The sequence below is a fragment of the Cyphellophora attinorum genome, assembly GCF_001299255.1.
Source record: "Cyphellophora attinorum strain CBS 131958 chromosome Unknown Contig59, whole genome shotgun sequence".
In the NCBI taxonomy this organism is placed as follows: Eukaryota; Fungi; Ascomycota; class Eurotiomycetes; order Chaetothyriales; family Cyphellophoraceae; genus Cyphellophora; species Cyphellophora attinorum.
The window spans coordinates 30,258-47,719 of record NW_017253287.1 but is presented as its reverse complement, the minus strand read 5'-3'; the positions used below and the strand labels follow the sequence as shown (position 1 = coordinate 47,719).

The 17,462-nt window shown below is 53.4% G+C and overlaps 7 protein-coding genes across 7 annotated transcripts; 3 read left to right on the top strand and 4 right to left on the bottom strand.

Moving 5' to 3' along the window:
* Positions 1-192: 192 nt before the first annotated feature.
* Positions 193-2,113, top strand: AB675_4074 (uncharacterized protein; the record flags this gene model as incomplete). Its single annotated transcript, XM_018144186.1, has 4 exons — positions 193-322; positions 377-1,167; positions 1,211-1,745; positions 1,800-2,113. The coding sequence occupies 4 exons, from the start codon at positions 193-195 to the stop codon at positions 2,111-2,113; spliced, it is 1,770 nt and encodes a 589-aa protein (XP_017994434.1).
* Positions 2,114-2,447: 334 nt separating this feature from the next.
* On the bottom strand, positions 2,448-2,935 carry AB675_4073 (uncharacterized protein; the record flags this gene model as incomplete). Its single annotated transcript, XM_018144185.1, has 2 exons — positions 2,448-2,846; positions 2,906-2,935. The coding sequence occupies 2 exons, from the start codon at positions 2,933-2,935 to the stop codon at positions 2,448-2,450; spliced, it is 429 nt and encodes a 142-aa protein (XP_017994450.1).
* Positions 2,936-3,156: 221 nt separating this feature from the next.
* AB675_4072 (Fumarate flavoprotein subunit) lies at positions 3,157-4,758 on the bottom strand (the record flags this gene model as incomplete). The annotated part of the gene is made up of 1 exon (XM_018144184.1): positions 3,157-4,758. One exon carries the CDS (start codon positions 4,756-4,758, stop codon positions 3,157-3,159), a length of 1,602 nt encoding a protein of 533 aa, XP_017994424.1.
* Positions 4,759-5,826: 1,068 nt separating this feature from the next.
* Positions 5,827-7,644, top strand: AB675_4071 (High-affinity nicotinic acid transporter; the record flags this gene model as incomplete). The annotated part of the gene is made up of 5 exons (XM_018144183.1): positions 5,827-6,000; positions 6,050-6,206; positions 6,290-6,581; positions 6,693-7,371; positions 7,423-7,644. 5 exons carry the CDS (start codon positions 5,827-5,829, stop codon positions 7,642-7,644), a joined length of 1,524 nt encoding a protein of 507 aa, XP_017994443.1.
* A 1,288-nt stretch (positions 7,645-8,932) lies between these two features.
* AB675_4070 (Tripeptidyl aminopeptidase) lies at positions 8,933-11,050 on the top strand (the record flags this gene model as incomplete). Its single annotated transcript, XM_018144182.1, has 1 exon — positions 8,933-11,050. The coding sequence occupies one exon, from the start codon at positions 8,933-8,935 to the stop codon at positions 11,048-11,050; it is 2,118 nt and encodes a 705-aa protein (XP_017994439.1).
* A 194-nt stretch (positions 11,051-11,244) lies between these two features.
* On the bottom strand, positions 11,245-13,145 carry AB675_4069 (CTP synthase; the record flags this gene model as incomplete). Its single annotated transcript, XM_018144180.1, has 3 exons — positions 11,245-12,889; positions 12,936-13,038; positions 13,088-13,145. 3 exons carry the CDS (start codon positions 13,143-13,145, stop codon positions 11,245-11,247), a joined length of 1,806 nt encoding a protein of 601 aa, XP_017994452.1.
* Positions 13,146-13,659: 514 nt separating this feature from the next.
* On the bottom strand, positions 13,660-17,371 carry AB675_4068 (Chromosome segregation protein sudA; the record flags this gene model as incomplete). Its single annotated transcript, XM_018144179.1, has 3 exons — positions 13,660-13,988; positions 14,036-17,283; positions 17,334-17,371. 3 exons carry the CDS (start codon positions 17,369-17,371, stop codon positions 13,660-13,662), a joined length of 3,615 nt encoding a protein of 1,204 aa, XP_017994435.1.
* Positions 17,372-17,462: the final 91 nt, after the last annotated feature.

Below are 17,462 nucleotides of genomic sequence, written 5' to 3'. Positions count from 1 at the left end.
CAAGTCGACATTCACCGCCGGCTTAAAGTCATTTCACTGCTAGCAGCAGTCGCTCTAGCACGATTATTATTGCAGTCTGTATTCGATCCCTTCCATCTTATAATCGACTATTTCCTTCTCTCCGATGTTATGACTCCGTCTGTACAGTCTGGCCCACGACTGCATTCTATTCCCGTCCTATGGACCCAAAGAATGTTCCCAATGCTTGTTTCCACGCCCATTGGGATGGTCAAGGCCGTCGGAGGCTATGCTTTACTCTTCTCTCTTCTCATAACCACTCTCGCTCACGGCGTAGACCCGAGCGCGGACCTGAGGACTACCGGTAGGTTGATCAGCAGGTGATCAGCAGTTCGTTGTGTCGCGCTAACACAATTAGTTCAATGGGACGCTTCCACCAGTGAGCTTGATCTCACAGGCGCCATCCTCCAGCGGAATATGAATGCCAATGTCATCCTACAGCGAGCTGCGGTCCTGCTCAAAGATCGACTGTCAGATTCAGGGCTACTGCAGGATGCCGCCATGGATCTGCTGCGAATCTGTAAGTCTGCGACAGATACTGAGGATCCCAAGCAGGCCAGAGACCTGGAAGGCAAAGCCAAGAAGATCTATGGTGTGCGTGCCGCTATGATCGATATGGACAGTGCATCAGTCAGCGTCCCTCGAAGTTGTGCTGTTCTGCTGAACCCGGGACAACGTGCATGGTTCCATGCATCGAAGGCAAGCTTGACCGATGCAGCGAACCTTCCATCGACAAGAGAGCTCGACTCTTGTCTGAAGGAGCTCTTCAAGGTCGACAACATGTGGACATCGTTCACCAGTCATCGGCAAGATGCAAACACTCTTTGCGAGGTGCCAGGTACGGAGAATGCATCTCGAATGATCGTGGAACTTCTCAATGATGTCAACAGCATCATTCCTGAATGGGTGCAGACATTTCGATTCGAACAAGAGGCGCATGCTGCCCAACTCGAGATGCGTATGTCCTTTCTGCGACAGATCCACGACATGGAGCAACAACGCAAAGATGACATCGAGCAAGAGCGTCATGATGTGCGAAAGAAGATGATAGAGTTTGAACGGATCTGGACGGCTCAGATCGACAAATTGGCGACTAACGCAAACGCCAAGATGAGTGATCTGGGTGGTCAGGTTGAGCAGATGCGCGGTGTAAGTGATTCAATGCACTATTGAATTCAACTGACAGACACAGGACTTGGAACATTATGCTGGGCACTTCTTGGTAGCTCGCAATGGGCACGAAAATTTGCTGGCTGCTTATCAAGCGACATTCTTTGAGCTACTGCAACAGCAGAAGCATGGCATGACTGACATTGATCTCGCGATCCAATCGCTCCTTGCTTCCTCCGAGCAGGCCAGCAACGGCATTGCACTCCAGTCCGATGCCGCTTCGCAGCTGCTCAAGAACGCCATGAGAGACGTTGCAGCACGACATGCTGAGCTAGCCGGTGGCCAGCTCGAATTTGGCACGACACAGCAAGTGCAACTTCGGCGACAGCGAGAATCTCTGGCCTTTACCGAGCAGCTCGAAACCAAGATTGCCGATTCGATTGGGGAGATCAACATGCTGCTGAAGCGTGCTGAACCAGTTCTGAAGGTCGTTAATGCTGTCGTGACGAGGAGAGTCGGGACCACGTTCATGCTTGTCTCTGGCTGTGCTGCAGTTTCAATCCTTCTGATGTCGATGGGTTACATCCGCTATGCTGTCACGATCATCTGCTTATCTGGTAAGTGTACTACATCCAACGAGACAGAAACTCAGAGGCTGACTTTCGCACCAGTACTTGGCTGGGCTATACGTGCTGTGGCATCTGAAGTCTTCGCTAAAGACCTACATGTGCAGTGGAGAGTTGTTCCTAAAGGCACGCACAATCCGTGGCTGGGACTTGTCTTTCTACTTACCTTTGCATCAACGTTCGTTGCTGTCAGACACTACCGATCTCGGCGATGTCAAAGAAATGGCCACCGGGTAGTACAGGAGAATAAGATGAGGTTATCGAGGACGACTCACGAAAGTCTCCGACGAAAGACTGAGGCACTACCTACATCTCGTCGAGCACAGACTGTGGAGCCGGATATGATAGGCTTTTATTGAGGGAAGACTTGCCGAAGCGAAGACTGTAGCGGCATGTAAGAAAGGAGCTGGGGTATACGACAAAATGTGCTATTCATGGGTAGGCCAACACCGGTCATCGACAAGAGCAATTTGTCGGAAGAGTACAAGAAGCGTAATTTAGATATCGACATCAAGATTAATCGAATTTATCTCAATTACCTCAAGCGTCAGACGTCCCGTAGTGATCGACTCTGGGAGGCGCGAGTCTCTGAAGGAAAGTTGCGTGGAGCAGGAGCACGCGTAGTGACCTCGTGGCGACTTCCTCACGGAATGACCACATGACTCCGATGGTCTCGCCGTCGGTCATCCCGCTTCAAGCGCTATGTAGAGTCTGCTCTTCATTCCGTGTAAGCACCTTTGTGAAATAGTCTCTCGTCGCCCGATCGACTCTGGCTGGATTCCGGGGATAGTGGTAGTGGTACCACGAGGAGCCCTGTACCTTGGCGATTGTTTGGACACGTTGAGCGAGGGTACTTCGAGCGACCTTACGAAGCCGTTTGGAAACCGCGAGAAGCCCAGAAACCCAGTCTGGGTCCCACTTGAATGGTCGACCTTGCTTCCAAAAGCCTGGTACCCATTCAAGTGGTCGATCATGCTTCCAAGAACCTGGTACATAGGTGGTGGTGACACAGACGCTATCCGGGATGGCGAAGCTGATGATTCTCTCCAGAATCTCGCGTGGCATGCTGACGAGGTTCGGTTCGGCCTTGGCCTGGCAGGATCATGTCAGTGACTGGATCATAAGATTGAGGACGGAGCGTGATCGCGTACCCAAGATGGCGTAGAAAGAGTTTGAAACATGGTGAATTGTGTTTTGAGGCTATAATGTAGGGACGAGCGAGGTACCGTGCGAGAGTGCAGCTCCGCAGTTGCGTGTCCAAGAAGCGAAGCGGTGACGAGAAATTTTCACTTGAAGGTGGTGCGATCAGGTCTGGGATCGAGCAGATTCGACCTCGTAGGCCTGACTGAAGAGTCGTTTCATCGATTGTCGTAGGCAATACGCTGCAAGTTGCGAAGAAGCCCTAGCTCTTTTCAAGTGCCCTCTTCGCAGCAGCAGTCCCTGCTTTCCGACCAAACACAGCTCCAGCAGTCAAACCTGAGCCACCAGGGTAATTCTCGTTGAACAAGCCTCCGAGCATCTCCCCAGCAACAAACAGACCTTCAATCGGCCGCCACCTGCTTCCGTCCTGCTCGTCGGCGAGTACAGCAGCAGTATTCGGGTCTGCTCTGAGACCACCGAACGTGAACGTGACACCACAGGCCACCTTTACAGCCAAGAAGGGCGGCTTCGCGATCGGTAGTGCCCAATTGGTCTTGTCAAGCTCCAGTCCGCCTCCAGAAGACCGAGTCGACAGACCATCTTTCTTCGATGGATCGAACTTGACGTCTGGGTTCTCCTTCCGATGCTCAGCAACAGCAGCGTTGTACTCTTCAATGGTCCGTACAAAGTCGTCTGGAGCCTGCAAGCCTTGTTCCGCCAGCTTTTTCGCGAGTTCTTGCAACGACTCAGTAGTGATTCGCTGCACGACATCCGGCGCATATTCCTCCTTCCGCAGCCAGCTGGTACCATCTGCATCCCAGACCTGGAAGACGACGCCCGAGGGCTGTCGGAGGATTGCCTTGCCGAACACAGCGTACGTATAGTTCCGCATATCTATCCCTTCGTTGACGAACCTCTTTCCTTGCGTATTGAGCATCAGCCCCAGCGGATATCCTGATTTTGTGTACTGATTGGAGAGAACGCGGTCACCAGTGGTATTGCTAGCGTTGGCATCCCAGCAAGTCGCGTGGCAGCCAGCAGAGACTGGGTCGAAGCCGACGGTTGCGGCGCCAGCTTTCATGGCCAGCTTGAGCAAATCGCCGGTATTATGAGGTGTACCCCGGACGTACGCCTTAGACCATCCCGGACCAAGATGCTTCTCCCTCATATCGCTATCTGCCTCGAAGCCACCGGCGGACAGAATCACACCGCCTCTCGAGCGGATCGTCTTCGTTCTGTCGCTGCCTCTCATTCGGACCTCGACGCCCACTACTGGTCCAGTTGGCTCATCTCGCACCAAGCCCACGACTGGACACTCGTACAGGACCTCCACGCCTTTCCGCCGCGCATTGGCCTGATGCATTCTTGTCAGTCCCTTACCGCCGTCCTCGACCATCAGCACCATTCCTCCCCAGAACTTAAATCTTCCGTCGATCTCATATGCCTGTCGATTGAAGCTGAATTGGAACTGTATACCGTTCTTCGCCAGCCATTTCGTTGTCGCTCTGCTCTCCCTGACCAGGACCTTCGATAGCTCTGGATCAGTCTTACCGTTCGTCACACGTTGCAGGTCGTGCATGAAATCCTCCTCCATGTACGGCGACATATCGATCCGGCTGGCGACATCGGGGGGAGCATTGTTGACCAGTGGAAGCACATCGTCGAGCCCGTGGAAGACTGTGCGATATGCGCCGGCGGTGAACGTGCTGTTCCCGCCAGCCCACTCCTCGGGTGCCTTCTCAAGCAGAAGTACTCGAAGGTTTGGGTCATGTTCTTTTGCAGCGGCAGCGGCTGAGAAACCTGCATTGCCCGAACCAACAACTATCACATCGTAGTCATACTTCTCGTCACTGATCGAGCCCATGGCCGCTATCAAAAATGCGCTACTGGTACATATGCAGAAAGTATGCACTTATGGTCAGCTACCTACTGACAGACCCGTAACCTCAAATATCTGCTTGCTCGGTCAATTTCCGAGCGTTATGCTGTGTTGTTGCTGGAGTGTGTGCATTATAAGAGGTTGGGATCGCCTGGATGGTACCCGTGGAGTTGCAGACTCACGTACCCGTGTGGTCTGGGACCTCACCTGGGCAGTATACCCATCCGTTCTCTAGCCCCGAGGAAGAGTTTGCACGGCTTTCATGACCGATGGACCGCCCGAGGCCCCCAAAGTTCGTCATCGTCCTCGTTACCCCAACTTTTGGCGTGCAGGGCCCCTGACTCAAGCCCACAAGCCCACAAATCCGCATCGCTCCTGCCAATGACACCCTCGCGACAGCGCCTAGAAAGAGCTTGGGGAGCTTAATTCGAGGCAAGTACGGCTTAACGTCGAGACTTCGGAATGGGCTTCAATGTTTTCCCGGCTTCGAACTTCTGCGAAGTGGTCAGATGCCAGCCGGCATGCCTTACCCACCAGCAGGAACGACTTGACAACTGCTGAGTCAATGCGATAGCAGCAGCGACGGCGCAAGAAGGCCATCTCTCATCGCAGATCTGGGGCAAAGCACTGTACGAACGTGTGGGTAGATTGAAAAAGCAGCACTGCTGATCAATGATACCCTTCCGGAATGAAAGCATATGTGCCTAACCGCTCAGCCGCTTTGCCGACACCCTGCCAACGGCACGACTAGTAGGACATCGTGTGGCGACCATTTGTTCTTCTCAACGAGAGAGACGTAAGCTCAACTCCAGTCCTTCCTTTCTCCGCATTGTCTTGCATACTTAGTACCGCTTTTGTCCTCTGCTCGTTGTGACCGTTCGAAGGACGGCACCCGGTGAAGTTGACTTTCCCCCACTACCCAAGGCAAAGACTATAAGCACTTCCGCAACCCGTTGCAGTTGTATCTGCTCTTCTGTCGCGTCAGGTGATTTAGACCGGTTCATAGCACTCTCGTTTGCAGCAGCACCTCCTTGCAAGCGAGCTGCAGTCAACATGGCAGAGAAAGTTCACCACGACCATCGTGAGCCTTCTTTGAGTTCTGACGATCCTACGACCGCTCATTACGACAATGAGAAGCACATCAACGACCAACCGCACATCGCTGGCGTGCACCAAGATTCAAGTCTCGTTGCGAGCAAAGCGGAAGAAGATGCTGTGTTTCGCAAGGTGAGTACCCACAAGAATTCGCAAAGCACTTGACTCACCCCTTCTCCAGCTCGATTGGCATTTGTTGCCCTTTGTCTTCATCCTATATAGTCTGTCAGTCCTAGACAGATCGAATCTCGGCAATGCACGGCTCGCTGGCTTGGAGGAACGGATCAACCTGACGGGATGGCGGTACAACTGGCTGGGGACAATTTTCTACATTGCCTGTGGGTTCCTTCCATCTCCTCTATCTATAGCCTCCTTCGACAGGATTCGCCGCGACAGAACATGACTGACCACTTGGCAATAGACATCCTCTTCCAATGGCTACTCATGGGCTGGAAAAGATTCCCGGCGCACATATACTGCGCGATCGCGGTCTTCGGCTGGGGCGTCATCGCGACTGTCCAGGCCGGCGTCACGGGCTGGGGATCTCTCATGGCTTGCCGCTTCCTCCTCGGTATATTTGAAGCGATGTTTGGACCAGGCGTGCCGCTATATTTGAGCTTCTTCTATCCCAGGGACAAGGTTGGCTTCCGACACGGCGTCTTCATCTCAGGAGCCGCGATGGCAAACGCTTACGGAGGTGCGCTGGCTTATGGGTGAGAACCATCCCTCCCTCTTCGGGCTACTCGCCGTCTGTTGTCGTCCCTGTCACATCCAGCCAGCCCTTCCAACCTTACAGCTACTAACCCGTGCTGCCCACCACACAGAATCTCCCAGATCAAATCCTCTCACATCGAACCCTGGCAGATCCTCTTCATCATTGAAGGTCTCCCAACCTGCTGCATTGCCTTCGTAGCCTTTTACGTCCTCCCAGACTCCCTGTCCAAGGCCAAATTTCTGTCGGATCGCGAGAAGCAAATCGCCGCCGCGGCCATCGCGCGCAACCAGGTCGCTGATCCAGACCGGGCTACGGGCTTCCAGTACAAACACGTGCTCGCTGCCCTCAAGGATCCCAAGTCGTACATCCCTGGAGTGATGTACTTTTCCTGCAACGTCAGCTTCGCGAGCTTACCGCTGTTTGTGCCGACTATCATTAGCCAGATGGGAGCTTTCACGAAGATTCAGAGCAATGGGCTCAGCGCGCCGCCTTATGTGTTGTGCTTCTTCATGATTTTGTTGTTGACGTGGCTGTCGGATCGCTTCAACAAGCGCGCGCCATTCATCATCTTTGCAAGCTTGGTCGCTGCGATCGGGTTTATTATGCAAGCGACTTGCACAGGAGTGGTGCCGCGTTATGTTGGCGTTTTCCTGAGCGTGCAGGTGTTCTGCTGTGTGGCGCTGACGTTGGCATGGGTGAGCAATATTCATAGCACGGAGAGCAAGCGCGCAGGTGGGATGACTGTGTTGGCGACGTTGGGGCAGTTTGGCCCGCTTTTGGGGACGAATGTGAGTTGCCCATTCATTGTTGTATACAGGCTTGCTGACAACGTCGTCCAGGTCTTCCCTGCCTCCGAGAAGCCATTCTACCGCAAGGGCATGTGGATTTCAGCGGCATTCTGTCTGCTCATTACGTTCTGCAGCGCGCTTTTGGCCACTATTCTCATCTTCCAGAACCGCAAAATGGAGAAGAGTGGCGTTATTCCGCGCAAGGGAGAAGCTCAAGATGGGCTGCGGGACAGAGGGGCTGATGGTGTTCCCAAGTATCGATACATCTGGTAGCCAATGAGACCGGGATTGGAGGACAGGCTTTCATTGTGCCGAGGGTAGGGGTTTCAGAGCAAGTTACCGAACGTACGGCAAAAAGGGGAAAACAGAAAAGAGCAAAACGGAACTTTTCTGTGAGGAATCACTGTGATTCGAACACAGGACCTTGCGATTTGCAATCGCATGCTCTAAACCACTGAGCCATGACTCCTTCGATCTGTGTCGGGGTTCGGAAGCAGAAGTTGGATGATGTCGAATATATGCTTCGTATGACTCAGAGCTGAGGGGGGTTTTGAAGATGGTTGAAGAGAACCAGTTGACCTTGGGAAGCAGGAGGGTGACCTGAATCGCGGACTTGCCGTTGTCACTTCAAGGGGAAGGGTCGACGGGAAAGCACTCTGTCCGGAAGCAGAATTCCTCTTTGTCGCATGTGTTGAGCAGGTGCTACTCAAACGAAGTACTATTAAATATTTCCTGTGAATCTCGTCAGATGGATCAAAATTCTTCCCAAGCAGTGGCACGTTCATCACTCCTGTTTGACACGCGAGCGACGTTAATCAGGCTCTGGTATGAGTAGCGAAGGACTTCAGAGGTTTGGTGAGGTGAGAGTGAGGTATGTTTCGAAGACAGCCTGAACTTGCCAGACCTTTATTCTGAAACAGGCATTCCTCCTTCCTAGATCGGACTTCTATCGGGTCCGATGCTTATAACCAAGTGATTTTCCAACTGATCATTTGGCTTATATAATCTCTTCCATAAAAATGCACATTCCTACTACGTTCTAGGCAGGGTCTCTTCTGTCCAACCTAGCAGTGGTACCACATGGTGATGTTCCACTCTGAGTTCCGCACTCTACGCCGTCATTCCTGGCTACGCTCAAGTTCACATGGAGAAGTTGCCTGAGAGCTTGACCAGGAGTCCTCGATGGGTTTTATTGACAATGTACAGAAGCGCTCAACTCGTCGTGTAGTCCGTCGAGGACTGCGCTGGGACTACGAACAACAAAGCTGATGGGTGTCGAAGGGCACGCTCTAGTTGTCGTCAGGTTGCAAGCCAGTCCCCGCCGTCGGCATCTTCCTGTGTACCGCCGTTCCTGGAAACCTTGAGTCGGTGGAGAGCCGACATACTGTGTAGGTTTCGCTTCAATCTCGTGTCTGTAGCAACGACGAAGTCCAGCCACAGGGCACTTTGAACCTGACTACCACGAGGATGTTTGGTCAGACTGCAGCGTATAAGGCGCTCATGGTCGATAGCACCAAAGTCGCTATGGACTCACGCTCTATAGGGCTCGAGCTTCAACACCATGCCGAGACAGCTGATAAGCACGCTCTTACAGGCCTCAGCCTTGTACGCCGGCATCGTCATCAGCACTCAGTGTCCCATAGGATATGCTCCTGTTTCCAATGGCACGAATGTCCAAGGCACTACGGGTAGCAAGGCCATTGCATGGGTCGATTGTCCCACCAATGGGTCACCTCGACTACAATGCGGCATGCTGGATGTGCCCATCGACTACACAGACCTCTCACTAGGCACGCTACAGATGCCTGTGGTGCGCGTGCCAGCCAACGCTTCTAATCCGCGCAACCAGTCCGTCATCGTCAATCCAGGAGGCCCGGGCGGGAGTGGAATCCAAAGCTTTGCTGGTGGCAGCGGCGATAACATTCAAGCCTACGTCGGCACAGACTTCGATTTGATCTCCTTCGACCCGCGAGGTGTCGGACTCAATGCGGCGTATCTGTGTCCAGACAAGCAAGCTATCCAAATGGCGGCGCAAAACATTAGCGATATCGACACCGACGACCTTGGCGACTTTGACACCACTCTTCTACCTTCACAGAATGACAGTGCGCTGCCAGAAACTCCGGAGTGGTTTCAAGAGCAATTCGATGCGTACAAGGCATTTGCTGAAGTCTGCGCTGACGATACCTACAATCTTGCGGGTCAGCTCGTTGGTACCGCGTTTGTAGCCAGAGATGTCGATCTGCTCGCGAGGAGTTTGGGCCAGGATGAACTGATCAGGTACTATGGCTTCTCATACGGCACTCTCTTGGGAGCAACAATTGGTGCAATGTTTCCGGACCGTATCGAGCGCATGGTACTCGACGGCAACATCAATCCCTCGGACTACTACTACGGCCTTGGCGATGAAGCAGTCTCGGACTTCGACCCAGCCCTGGAATACTTCTTCAACGCCTGCGCCGAAGCCGGCCATGAACACTGCGAGCTCGCTCAGGAGGGTTTATCTGGTCAACAGCTACTAAACCAATACTGGACATTCTACAACAGCGTCCGCACAGGCAATACGACAACCCACGACGAGGACAAACAGCCCGTCGAGTACGGTTCCATCATGTCGATAATGCAAAAGATGACATTCGAAGGTAAAGCCTTGTACAAGGAAGGTGCGAAACAGCTCGCGATCTACTACAACAACCGCGACAACACAACTAACGCCGCCGCACGAAAGCAAAAACGTGACACTCCGTTCAACCCCATGAACGCCCAAAGCAGCGACGATGCTAACACCAATCTCCTCGACGCAGTCACCTGCGGCGATGGTATCCGCCTGAACGCGACCAACGGCGAAAGCTTCCGCGAATACATGGACGCCTTCAAGACGCACAGCAAGTATGGCTTCGAAACCATCCTCAGCTTGGCGTATAGCTGCGGTCCCTGGAACATCAGCGCGAAAGAACGACCACAGAAACCCTTCACCAACATCACCACGAAGAACCCGATCCTGTTCGTGCAAGGGTTCCACGATCCCGTGACACCGTCGATCTCTGCTAAGAACTCCAGCGCAGGCTTTGTAGGCAGCGCAATCGCCTTTCACAACGGCACTGGGCATTGTGCAGGACGCGACCCGTCCAAAGACCTCAACACCAAGATTGCCGCATACTTCAACACTGGGGAGATTCCGGCGAATGTCAGCGACGTGAGCCTGCCGGATAGCCTGCCTTTCACGGACGCAACACACAACAAGAGACACTTGTCCTATGCGCTAGAGGACGCCGAAGACAAAGCAGTAACACCAGGAGCTCAGCGCTTCCAGCAGCGAATGGCAGGCCTCGATCGCCGCGGCCTTCCAAAGCGTGAGGTGGAGCAGGCACCATATCCAGAGATGCTGAGGAACGCGAAGCGCGACGTCTATGAGGCTCTGTTGCAGAGGAATGAGATGATGAAGCGGGCTGGAGAAGAGACGACCACAACAGCATCAGACATCATGACGATACCGACTATGACGATGAGCTTCTCCTTTGACGTCCCCACGACGTGCACGCCGATCGCCAGCTCGAGCTCGAGCTCGACCTCGACGGCGGTCAGCGGGCAGGGGCAGAGCGGCGCTGCTGCTCCGAGGGTGTTTGGTTGGTCGCTGTTGAGCGGGATTGTGCTATTGCTGTTGGGCGTCATGCTGTGAGAGTCTAGGTCTACGTGGTAGCGAGCCGGCTGGCTTCAGCGGATTTTTCATTTACATTTGTGTATGACTATACCAATACATTTCCAGATCAATGCTATCATAACCTGCGTCCTTTGCATGCTCTAAAGGTCTTTCATGTCAGACCGCCGTCTCTACCCACGTTGCCGATGTAGCACGCTATCTGAGTCTGTAGATCAGAAGCTTCCGTTCGAGCCCGACCGCATCCCATTGAGCAACACCCCACCATTCTGCAACGGACTCGCTCTCCCGTTCTCACTGCCATTCACCAGGCTGGCACCACCGCCACCTTGCATACTAGCAGTCACTTCATCGAGCAATCCAGCACAAGCGGCCACAAACCCCAGATACGGCACACTCGGCTTCAACACCCGACTCAAAAATTCCGGATGGAACTGCACACCCACATACCACGGATGGTCCTGCAATTCTACTATCTCCATCCGCTCGCCTTTGTCGTCCTTGCCTATGAAATTCAGCCCCGCGGCGCTCAGTTGCTCGATGTACGCTGGGTTGACCTCGTAGCGATGCCTGTGGCGCTCCAGAACCTCGGGCGCGTTGTTGTAGAGTTTGCGGAGTTTCGACCATTCGGAGCCCTGTTGGAAGAGGGTGGGTCGGATGCCGAGACGCATGTTGCCGCCCATTGTGTTCTTGTCGATTTCGGGCATGTAGATGATCATGGGATGTGGGGTTTCGGCTTCTAGCTCGACGCTGTTCGCACCGGCCATGCCGCAGACATTGCGGGCGTACTCGATGACGGCGAGCTGCATGCCCAGGCAAATTCCCAAGTAGGGTTTCTTGGCTGTGCGTGCGTAGGTGGCAGCCGCGATCATGCCCTCTGTGCCTCGTTGCCCAAACCCACCCGGGACGAGGACGCCGTCCGCAGTGCGAACCTGATGCCAGGATTTGTAGTATGCGTCGGTGTTCTGCTGCTCGAGTTCGGATGCGTCGACCCAGATGAGGTTGAGTTTGCGGCCAACAGCCATGGCGCTGTGTTCAAGGGATTTGATCACAGAGAGGTAGGAGTCGTGTAGGTTGGTGTATTTGCCGACGAGGGCGATGGTGACTTTTTCGTCCTCGAGGAAGCGGTCTTGGGATGTGGTGAGGGTTTTCCATTCGTGCCAGATTGACTGGCCTTTCGTGACGAGAGAGGGGGAGATGGTGGATTGGTCGATGTTGAGGCGGGATTTGAGCTCGTTGACGAAGCCTTGCTTTTCGAGGAGGAGGGGAACGTGGTAGGTCGAGTTGACGTCGTGGACGGCGATGACCTGTTGGGGGTCGACCTCGCAGAACATGGCCACTTTGTTCTTGGTGGAGTCTTCTAGGGGTTGTATGCATCGGCAAGCGATGAGGTCTGGCTGTAGACCTGCTGATCGGGCGTCTCTGATGGCCGCTTGGGTCGGCTTTGTCTTCTGCTCGCCGCTGACGACGGGTATCAACGAGACGTGAATCTGACAGAAATTGTTCTTTCCAGCTCTTCTTCGCAGTTGCCGCATTGCTTCAATGAAGGGCGCGCTCTCGATGTCACCGACTGTGCCTCCAAGCTCGATTATGCAGACATCCGGCTCTTCGTTTGTGTCGTCGACGCATGTCCTGGCAACCCTATCGATCCAGTCTTGAATTGCATTTGTGAGATGCGGCACGATCTGCACTGTCTTGCCTAGGTAGTCGCCCCTGCGCTCCCGGTCGATGACGTGCTGGTACATTCTGCCCGTCGTTATGCTGTTGTCGCGCCTCAACGTGATGTTGAGATAGCGCTCGTAGTTGCCGAGATCGAGGTCGACTTCGCCGCCGTCGTCCAGCACGAAGCACTCTCCATGCCTGTCGCTGTTAGAGCCGAATCAAATCGCTCTGGTAGGTTCCATACTCAGTGGGCGCCATAGTCCCGGCATCGACATTCATGTACGGGTCGATCTTGATCGAAGTCACCTTCATGCCAATCGTTTTGAGTAGCAGGCCGGTCGAAGAGGCTATGGACTTGTCAGCACAACCACGTCTGTATGCCGGGCACATGCATACCGATGACGCCCTTCCCGATGCCTGATATGACACCACCACTGACCAACACATATTTCATGTTTACGGTCAAAAATTTGGCTTGAAGACTCGAGAAAACCCGCCGAACGAATGTGAAACCTCTTTGGCTTCTGGGACGGGCCTACAATAAAGAGCAAGAGAGATCCTAGAGCCGGGATGTATAACAAGCCGTCGTCACTGCCTCACGCACAGCGTGAGTAGCAAGAGGGAAGTCGACAATGCCATCGGTGAAGACTCGTACAAATCTCTGTCACCGCCAAGAAAACCCCCACCAAAACGCGCTGAGACGCGTCGTTTAACGGGAACGTGGGCACACGAGCATGTGATTGACTTTTGATTTGGCTAGTATCAAACAACAACCGCAAGCCAGAAGCAATCGCCCATCAGGCCGCAGTGCTTGCTAAACCCACTGCAGCCATGCTTCCCGACCCGAGCGCCATGCTGTTAGTCACACGAGCTTCGTCCCAGTTGTACATGTTCATATCATGATGCGTGAAGGGTACCGATCGACATGAATCATCCCTCGTCAGATCAGCAGCCTAGAGCCATCCAGATCACTGAGTCTGGCTCTCCACAAAGTCCAGAGCATTCTCCATGCTCTCGACACGAATCGCACTGACGTTGTTGGCGAACGTCACGCCGTAGCACTTCTCTGCCACCCGCAACATCTCCGGTCGGAAAGTGGTACAGATGAATTGGCCGCCGGATGGGTCTTCTTCACCATCTTCAGACTCCTCGTTGCCCTTCTCAGCGAGATAGTGAAGATGCTCCGCTACAGCTGTGCGATACTGAGCGTCCAGGTTGGCGTCGATCTCGTCGAAGATGTAGAAAGGAGCCGGGTCGGTAGCCTGAATGGCAAAAATCAAGGCAAGAGAGCATAAACCTGGATCAAGTCAGTCTTGCAATTATGTTAGAGACGAGTGGACTTACTCTTCTGCCCGCCACTCAACTGCTGTATTCGCTGCTGATCATCGTGCTTGCTGTTGAAACTGACAGAGATGTCCACGCCCCGGTAGTTCTCAATACCTTTCTTATTCCTCGGACGCTCGTCCTCGGATTCGTCCTCGTTCTCTCGTACATCGCGATCTCTGATGATCTTGAGACGACCGTAGCCGGCCGGAACCAGCTTTTTGAACACTTCCGAAAATGCCTTCGAGACTTGTTTGAAGGTGCGCTCGATAGCCTCGTCTTTGCGCTGGTCGAGCGATTCGATGAGACGCTGAATAGACTCCTTGCCTTTGTTCAGTTCTTCACGTCGCTGCTCCAGCTCCTCTCGTGCCTTCTGTGATTTGCGATAGTGCTCGTAGGCATGCTTGTTGACCGATGTGTACTTCTTCAACGAGTCTTTGACTTTCTGTAGTCGCTTGACAATCTTGTCAGATTCAGTCCGCTTGTACTTGGCCTTCATTTCCTCAGGAACAGCACCGAGGTCACGAATGTTTTCCGCGACGTCTTGCCGGGCGGCAATCAACGTTGCCCGCTTCTGCACTGCTTTCTCGAGTCGTCGCTGGGCTTTGTCGATCGACTTCTGCAGCTCCTCCTGCGCTCGTCGGGTCTCGGCAGCCTGGGCTTCGAGCTCCGCAACCTGCGTAGACTTCGTTTCAATCGAATCCTCGAGTTGCTTGAGTTGCTGAACAATGCTATCGAAGTCCGCATTGAGCCGCTCCATTTCACGCTCACGCGACTGGAGAGTTGTCGACGGTGAGCCCTCGTCATCTTCGTAGGCCTCCAGAGCCGCAAGTCGAGGTCTGAGACTGCTGTTCAATCTCAGCTCGATTTCAAGTTTCTGCGCTTCGACTTCTGCTCTGGCCGATGCAAGCTGATTGTACTCTTGCCGTAGCTTTTGCACGCTGGTCGTTGCTTTCTCGAGCTGAGCTTCTTCTGCTTGGGTCAATGCCTTCTTGAACTCTGAGTTCTTTTCAGCCCCGAAGACGGTCTGCTGTTGCTCCAACTCATTCATGCGGGCAGCGATGGTCTCTGCCTGCTTGTTCTTGGACTCTAGATCGTTCTTTAATCGGCCGAGCAACTCGGTCTTAGAAGCGATATCCTGCCGGAACTGCTTGACATTGCCCTCGGTCTTCTTTTGCTCGCGCTCAAGCTTCTGTACCTCACCCACAGCGTTCGTGATCCGCTGACTCAGTCGCTCGATGTTGTCTCTGGTTGTGCGAAGCTCTTCCTCGGCTGCCTCGAACTCTGCACGAGCAGCATTGACGATTTGTACAGTCTTCAGACGTGAGTGTCGTTGGTCATGGTAGCCACCTGTCAGTGCGCCCTTCTTGTCCGAGCGATCACCCTCAGGAGTCACCGCGGTCAGGCCATGAGTTCGTGCGTATTGTGAGGCAACGCTAAGATTTTGTGCCACAATGGCTCTGCCAAAGACTTGATTTACAGCTTTCTCGTACTTCCGGTCGAACTGAATCAGCTCCGTCAATGGCCTCGCATCTTGTGCCTGTGGGAAGTTGACTGCCTTTGGGTGAAGACGATTGAGCGGCATGAATGTGATGCGGCCTGCTCGTTCTCTGTTCAGGATCTCCATGCACTTGCTCGCAGTCTCATCTGTGTCAACCACATAGTGAAAGATAGAATTGCCGGCCACCGCTTCGACCGCAGTGTGATGCTCCGGCACGGTGATCAGCTCGGCTAGTGTGCCAAAGCAGCCGGTGAGATTATGTTGGCGCTTGATACGACGCACAGCATCCAGTCCCTTAGACGTGTTGTGGTCCATCATGTGCGATAACGCACGCTCGTGCTGACGCAATTTCTCCCTACTCGCACTGAGTGTCGATTCGAGCGAAGCATCGGTACGCCAGAGTCGCTTTCGTTCGTCCATCAGATTATCGCGTTCTTGAATCTTGGTCTGAATTTGCTTCTCGAATGTGTTGCCTCCTTCGTCAATCTGAGTCTTCATCTGCTTGATGTCATTCTCGGCTTTCTCGATGTCATTTTCGATTGCGGCAATATTCTCGGTCGTTGTGAGCTTGGTCGACCTGAACGAACTATAGGCCTCGAAGCTCTCATCGATTTGTTTCTGCAGCCACGCATCGCGCTCAGCCTTCGATTTGAAGCGAGCGTTTCGGCCCTGTTTGCCGTATAATCGCTGCTGAGTAGCCTCGTCCTCATCGAGCCGTGCCTTCACAGCCTTCTCTTTCTTGGACTCAGCATCGAACTTTGGGGTGATCTTGGCAAGATCTTGTTCTGCCTGCTTGATCTGGGCCTTTAAAGACTTTATATCCGTGCTTCGGGCAGCTCTGGCATTCTGTGAGGCGTCACGCGAGTCGCGCATATTTCTGACATCGAGATCGACCTGTGCACGCTCCTTGGCTTTGTCTCGTCTCTCATCTTCGTACTGCTTCTTCTCGATTCTGGCGGTAGAAATTTCCTGCTTCAAGGTCTGAATGTGTTCCAGGATCTCTTGGAGGGCATCTTCACCCTCATCGAACTTGGCGCGTCCTTCATCGGCTCCATCAATGCCTCGGTCGCGATTCTGATCGATGCTGTCGAGTGAATGCTGGATCTCATTTTGCTCTCGAGAGTATAAAGCCCACTCCAGGCCTTTTCTCTCCTTGTCTGCCTCCTGGAATTCGCGCAACTCCTGCTGTTCCTCTTCGAGATCGCTCATCCGATCATTGATTTGCTTGAATATGTCGTCAATTGCCGTCAATTTATTGTTGGTGTCATTGAGAATCTTCATCGACTCTTCCTTCTTAGCCGTGAAGTGCTGTGTTCCTGCGACGCTCTTGAGAAGGCCCAATCGCTCAGAATCTTTCATGTTGGTCAAGCGCGTGATGCGACCTTGTGGCACAATGTAGTAGGGATTCTGACGAGAGAAGCCGGCAGTTTCAAGCATCTGCATGACTTCGCCTTTTGTGGTGTTCTTGCGATTGACAGTGTATTCGTCCTTCTTCATGCCGATGGTGCGGCGCAAAATAAGCTCATCGTCGTTCGTCTGAAAGCGCTGACCGCATTGTGTGAAGACTAGTTCCACATACGCAGACATGATTGCTGAGCCATGACCTTCGTGAAGAAGGGCTTGTCGGTGCTCGCGATCCATATTTTGGTAGTCATCATTGAGAACAAATCGAATGGCGGCAAAGAAGTTACTCTTTCCAGAGCCATTGCGACCGACGACAACATTCAGCTTCGGCGAGAAAGGGTCGACCACAGTCTGGTTCTTGTAACTGCAGTTCTGTTAGCGGACTGGTGGGGCACGTCAAGTCAGGGTGCACACCTTTTGAAACCCTGGATTGTGATCTGCTTGATGTACATCTTGTCGACGGGGCTCAAGTATCTGGAGGACCTTGGACACCGAATTCCTGGTGCAAGGTTGACCTGCGTCGAGATATTGGGATGACTTCAA